Here is a 6,034-nt window from a genome sequence, read left to right as displayed (position 1 = left end):
TTACTGCATGTACACACGTACTTATACACATTACTGCATGTACACATGATGTTCCTGATGCCCAGAGGATGAATCTGTCTGATGTCAGTACTCATGACCTTTTCTACAGCGCCACCACTGGTAAGGTCCTACAGTAGTTGTTTCCAGCTGCTACAAATACAACTTGACCTGAAGCATCTTTTTGTGGTTCCTCTTTTTGTGTTTTGTTGTTTGTAGGAAGAAGTTAGTTGTGAAACTGCAGACTGTTGAAGAAGCCTTGGAGGCGTCTCAGGCCAGGAACTCCTCGCTGGACAAAACCAAGCAGCGTCTGCAGACTGAGATCGACGACCTGGTGGGGGAGCTGGAGCGATCCAATGCTGCCGTTCTGGTTCTGGACAAGAGGCAACGCAACTTTGACAAGGTTGGTCCGAAACACCAGCCGATCTCTGTGAGGCGTGACCCTGTAGACGAGGACGGAGGCTGGATGAGCTCACAAATAAGGTTGTGTGTTGCTTTGATGCAGCTGCTGAGCGACTGGAAGCTGAAGTTCGAGGAGAGTCAGACGGAGCTGGAGGCGTCGCAGAAAGAGTCTCGCAGTCTGAGCACGGAGCTCTTCAAACTGAAGAACTGCTACGAAGAAGCTCTGGACCATCTGGAGACGGTTAAACGAGAAAACAGGAACCTGCAAGGTATCGTTCCCCATTCCACTAACACACAGATACCTCAGTGCTCTGTGGACTCAAGGTTCAGGTCTGAAGGCATTCAAGTCACGAATCTGGAGAGTTTCCTTGAGACGGCAGATGTTTGTCACAAATGTTTGACATAAAGGGCAGCATCCCAGATCTTTCCGTCTTTCTGTTCCACTGGAGATCCAACAGCTTCACTATGAAGTCAGAGTGACCGGAACAAACAGTAGTGACTGGATGTAACTGTAGTTCTACGTAGGAAACAGAACGATGGAGGTCTGTGACTTTGAGTTAACATGGCGTCCAAGCTTCTGCCAAAATAAAGACAAACGACTGAAAGAGTCGATTAGGGTTCATTCCTGTAAACTCAACTCACCTGCTTTGGGTTCCTACAGTAGAACCATCTAACAGCTCAGAACATTCTGAATGTCCTTCTCTTCCATGGCTCTGATTCCAGAGGAGATCCTGGACCTGACGGATCACATCAGTCAGGAAGGGAAGACCATCCATGAGCTGGAGAGGATGAAGAAGATCCTCAATGTGGAGAAGAGTGACATCAAAGCTGCTCTAGAAGAAGCAGAGGTAACTACCTGCTGCCGTTTGTACCTGTCAGCTCTCCGTTATCTCACCTGTTGACTCACCTGTACCTGCCAACTCCTCCCATCAGGGAACCTTGGAGCACGAGGAGAGCAAGACGTTGAGGTTTCAGATGGAGCTGCAGCAGATTAGAGCTGAGATCGAGCGCAAGATTGCAGAGAAAGATGAAGAACTCGACAACCTCAGGTAACAAATACGGAAAGAACCAACTCAGAGGTGGGGCAGTATTAGAATGGAGAGCACCAGCCAATCAGGCACGAGCATCAGGTAAGGACCTCTCACCTGCATGAACCTGAGTAGTAATTCCAGTGTCGTCCACCAGGCGGAGCCACCAGCGCTCCCTGGAGACGATGCAGGCCAGTTTGGAGGCAGAGGTTCGTAGTCGCAGCGAGGCGGTCCGTCTGAGGAAGAAGATGGAGTCGGACCTGAACGAGATGGAGGTTCAGCTGGGCCACGCCAACCGGCAGGCGGCCGATAGCCAGAGGATCATCAGACACCTGCAGACACAGGTAATCTCAGCCGACCTGGTCCAGTCTCACTGATCAGGAAACTGCAGATGATTCTCTGGATCACTACGCTGTCATGAGTCACGTTCACGTCAAAACTCAGCACAAATGTTAACAGAACTTTTTGAGATCTGAATGAACGCATTTCCAGACAAACAGCAGGTGGCGCTCCTGTCTGTTCGGTTAAACCACCACAGAAGAAGACAATGGCATTTGAAGCTAAAACAGAAGAAAACCTGGTTGAATGTTGCAGCACCAACAGTGCCCCCTGGTGATGACAGCATGTGGTTTCTGTCGCAGGTTAAAGAGCAGCAGGTGGACCTGGAGGACAAAGTCCAGCTGACCAATCAGCTGAAGGAACAGATCGTCCTATTGGAGCGGCGCTGCTCACTGATGACGGCGGAGGAGGAGGAGCTCCGCGGCGTCCTGGAGCAGACCGATCGCGTCCGCAAGATGGCCGAACACGAGCTGGTGGAGGTGGCAGAGAGGGTCAACCTGCTCACCACACAGGTACAGATGTACAGGTGGAGGTTCAAAGAGTTCAACCTCTGAAGGACATCATCACATCTGTCACACCACCATCCAATCATCAGCCTCCTCACACAGAGACGGTACTACAGGTCCGATTCTAGAGCTTTGATCTGATCTCAGCTATTTAATATTCAGCATCTGCCAATCCCACGTCCCAGGCAGAGAGCATTGTGGGAGTTTAGCAGCAACTGGACCATGACAGAGACACTGAGGAGGTTCAGGACCTCCAAGCAGCAGCTCTATGGTGCACCACGGCAGGATCAACTAGAACATGGTCATATTGTCTGAGTGGTGAATGTGGCGGCTTCGTCTGCAGGCGCCCAGTGGACTGAATGTGTACAAGTTACTGACTGACTGCATTTATTCAGACTACTGAGGACAGCACCTGTGTGGCAGCAGAACAAACCAGGATGGATCAGTTAGGAGCTGATATCTGCTGTACAGATGGACCGGCTGGCTGATCGGCTGTCCCTTGTGTCTCCAGAATGCAGGTCTGGTGAACCACAAGAGGAAGCTGGAGGCGGACCTGTCCCTGCTGACCGGGGAGGTGGATGAAGCTCTGCAGGAGAGTCGCAGCGCCGATGAGAAGGCCAAGAAGGCCATCACCGACGTCAGTCCTCAGATCTGAGCCACACCAGCCCAACACGGCTTTGATTCCTCCCTGCTGGACTGTTCAGCTGAATCCTGTTTCCGTGTGTCCCACCAGGCGGCTGTGATGGCCGAGGAGCTGAAGAAGGAGCAGGACAGCAGCAGCACGCTGGAGAGGATGAAGAAGAACATGGAGTCGACAGTGAAAGGTACTAAACTCTGGTGGTGAGTCCTCAGAGTCCAGCAGGAGCAGCAGAACTTATCTGTTGGTCTTCGTCCAAGAGGCCTGGTGAGGAGCTCCAGGTTAATCATCATCCCAACACTCACATGGTTCAGGGTGAAGGCTGGAAGCTGCCTGGTAGGATCTCAGCACCATGTACAAAAGATCCTCCCCCACAGTTTGATGACCATCCAAACCTTCACTCCTCACCTCCACTAACAGCCATCCCTCCACAAGTAGGTTCATCATCATCTGCTTTGATGGACGGTCAGCACCTCGAGGCATCTCTGTTTTGTTTTTGTAAGTTATTTTTTGGCCTTTGTGCCGTTATTTATATCGAGTAGTGAGAGAGAGGGACGGGGAAGTGGGAGAAGAATGTGGGAAAGGGTCATGAGTGGGATTCGAACTCATGACCTCCACATGGGGACTGTAGCCCTGCACCTGGGACGCCAGCTCCACCAGGTGAGCTGTAGCGGCGCCCCGGCGTCTCTGTTTTAAGGCACTGACTCCTCTCCAGGCAGCTTCCATTAAACATTAAACTAACCTGAACCCAAGGCGGCTTCACAGATGTTCACGGTGAGTCCCGTGTTCGATGTCATGTGATGTCAGTGAGAACAAACACCTGAAGCTCCTCACCTGGCAGTTTGAAGTGGATGAAGGTGACACATCTTCACAGAGTCCACGGTGGTTCTGCAGTGGTTCTGTTTGATCACAGTTAAACGGTAAACGTCCACATGGTGCATCCAGCTGGAGGAAAGAATCCGGTTGTTCTGGAAGATCTGGTTCAGTCCAAACAGCAGCTCTTAGAAACGTGTTGTCACATATGTGTGGTACCGGCTCTAGTTCAGGTGAAGGAGCTTCAACGGAAACTAACCTGCTGCAGATTGAAGCTGCTTCATGTTGACGCTTTGGTTCTGACAGAACTGCAGGTGAAGCTGGACGAGACGGAGCAGATGGCTCTGAAGGGAGGAAAGAAGCAGCTTCATAAACTGGAGACCAGAGTGAGTCGAACATGTGAGCAGGTCTGATGTGATGTGAACGCTTGTGTTGAACCTCTGAGCTCCAGCAGCAGGTTCTGTGGCCTCACGCTGTCGGCTCACTGCTGCTGCTGGGCTTCAGGGAGATGAACAGAAACAAAGGAGATGATCATGAGCTGAAGCTGCTGTGTCCAGGTGAGGGAGCTGCAGACGGAGCTGATGGTGGAGCAGAAGAAGAGCGAAGAATACCAGAAAGGAGTCCGACGCTACGGGAGGAGAGTCAAGGAGCTGACGTACCAGGTCTGTCCAGGTCTGCTGCTGCTGCTGCTGCTGCTGCACGTGTTCTGCAGGTTCTGTGGTTCCTCATTGGTTCTCTCTGTGTTCCTGCAGTCGGAGGAGGACAGGAAGACTCTGCTGAGGATGCAGGAGCTGATCGACAAGCTGCAGACCAAAGTCAAGAGCTACAAGAGACAAGTGGAGAACGCTGTGAGTGGTTAGAGCATCAGAAACATCTCAGGTTCTCCACTAACGAAACTATCTGACATGAATGCTGAATCAAATCATGTTGTGTGTCGTGTAAAAGTTCTCATAGGTTTGGTTCTCAGCAGGAACCTTCAGGTTCTCACCAGTGTTCAGATAAAACTGTAGGCGGCCAACTTTAAAGTTCTGATGAACTTTAGCTGCTCCCTCACTCGTCTCCTTCTGGTAGCTCCTCCAGAGGAGTCACAGCAGTCAGATCATGTTCCACGTTCCTTCCACTTCTTCATGATGGACTTCACTGTTTTCTACAATCACTGACTCTGGACATTTGGAGAAAAACGGATGGTTGGACAAGCTGTTGCTCTTCTGTTTGTCCACCAGGAGGAGCAGGTGAGCTGCAGCGCCGTTCGTTTCCGGAAGGTTCAACACGAGCTGGACGACGCCGAGGAGAGAGCCGACATGGCTGAGACGACCGTCAACAAGCTGCGGATTCGAACCCGTGAACAAACCACGAAGGTGGCCGTGGTGAGTCCCGGTACCGTCCATCCTGGTTCTGCTGGTGGACCTGGACGTTGTTAACGGGATGTTTGTGTCTCCACAGATCGCAGAATGAAGCTCGGCGCCATCTTCAGACTCCATCAGTGTTTGTGTTTCTGCTGTTTGCTGTGTTTTGGTGTGTTTCTGGTGGACGCTGCAGCGCGACAGACGCCTGGAGCTGCTTTTATTTAGTTTTGTGACTGAAGCATGACGAGCTGGTCTGCAGGGAGGTGGTACCGACAGCAGCAGTCCCATCAGATCTGATCAACTGACAAACGAGACAACACGTTCTGCAAAGACTCTCATAAACGTGACGAGATGACGACTTTACTTTGTGGATCTTTGTCTTCTCTGGAAAATATCTCACTGAGGAAAGTGAATTCAGTGTTTTAATGATTTTAAAGACCTAAAACTAAAACTAAACAGCACTTGAGGAATGTAGGAGGCTTTGAAGTGCTGTTTGCTTCCTTAACGAGGGCAGCAGCTAAGACGTGTTAAATGATCCAATCTAACAGAAATCATCTTGATTTAAGACCACTCATTACAAAAGAAGACTTTTTTGGTGCTCAGTATTAAAGGTCTGATCAGATCTAATAATAATGGACTCGCTGCTCTCAGTCGGACTGCAGGCTGTTTGTTAGGACGTAAGACGTCGATGAATTCGAGGCTGGACTGTTTCATCATTTGGATGAAGAAAAAAGAGAAGAAACATCTGAACGCTCAACACAAAGTCACCGACAGCCAATAAGTTTACATGTTGCATGCTATTTAGGGATGTTTCTGATGTTAGCGGTGAAGTAAAAGGTTTTGCGTGTTGTGTGAAGGCGTTGTTGTTTGGTTCTCCAGGTAGCAGCAGGAACCTTCAGGCTCTCCTGTAGACAGTCGTTGGTAGATTAAAACAAGCTCTGGTAAGCCACAGACACAGCTAGAGAC

At 50.4% G+C, this 6,034-nt stretch overlaps 1 protein-coding gene across 1 annotated transcript in view; it reads left to right on the top strand.

Annotated features, from left to right (window-relative positions):
* The window catches only part of LOC103373592 (myosin-7B-like), a 38,152-nt gene extending 32,118 nt beyond the window's left edge, over window positions 1-6,034 (top strand). The window contains exons 33-45 of the mRNA XM_008303508.1: window positions 217-400; window positions 503-668; window positions 1,123-1,247; window positions 1,333-1,448; window positions 1,585-1,771; window positions 2,069-2,278; window positions 2,784-2,909; window positions 3,006-3,096; window positions 4,029-4,108; window positions 4,280-4,384; window positions 4,475-4,570; window positions 4,946-5,089; window positions 5,166-6,034. Of these exons, the coding sequence (XP_008301730.1) occupies window positions 217-400; window positions 503-668; window positions 1,123-1,247; window positions 1,333-1,448; window positions 1,585-1,771; window positions 2,069-2,278; window positions 2,784-2,909; window positions 3,006-3,096; window positions 4,029-4,108; window positions 4,280-4,384; window positions 4,475-4,570; window positions 4,946-5,089; window positions 5,166-5,177 (1,642 nt within the window). The 3' untranslated portion in view covers window positions 5,178-6,034. The remainder of the gene's footprint in view (window positions 1-216; window positions 401-502; window positions 669-1,122; window positions 1,248-1,332; window positions 1,449-1,584; window positions 1,772-2,068; window positions 2,279-2,783; window positions 2,910-3,005; window positions 3,097-4,028; window positions 4,109-4,279; window positions 4,385-4,474; window positions 4,571-4,945; window positions 5,090-5,165) is intronic.

Source organism: Stegastes partitus, unplaced genomic scaffold (genome assembly GCF_000690725.1).
Source record: "Stegastes partitus isolate 25-593 unplaced genomic scaffold, Stegastes_partitus-1.0.2 Scaffold2021, whole genome shotgun sequence".
NCBI classification, from domain to species: Eukaryota; Metazoa; Chordata; class Actinopteri; family Pomacentridae; genus Stegastes; species Stegastes partitus.
Note: the sequence above shows the minus strand (reverse complement) of the source record. Positions and strands in the feature narration are given on the sequence as shown.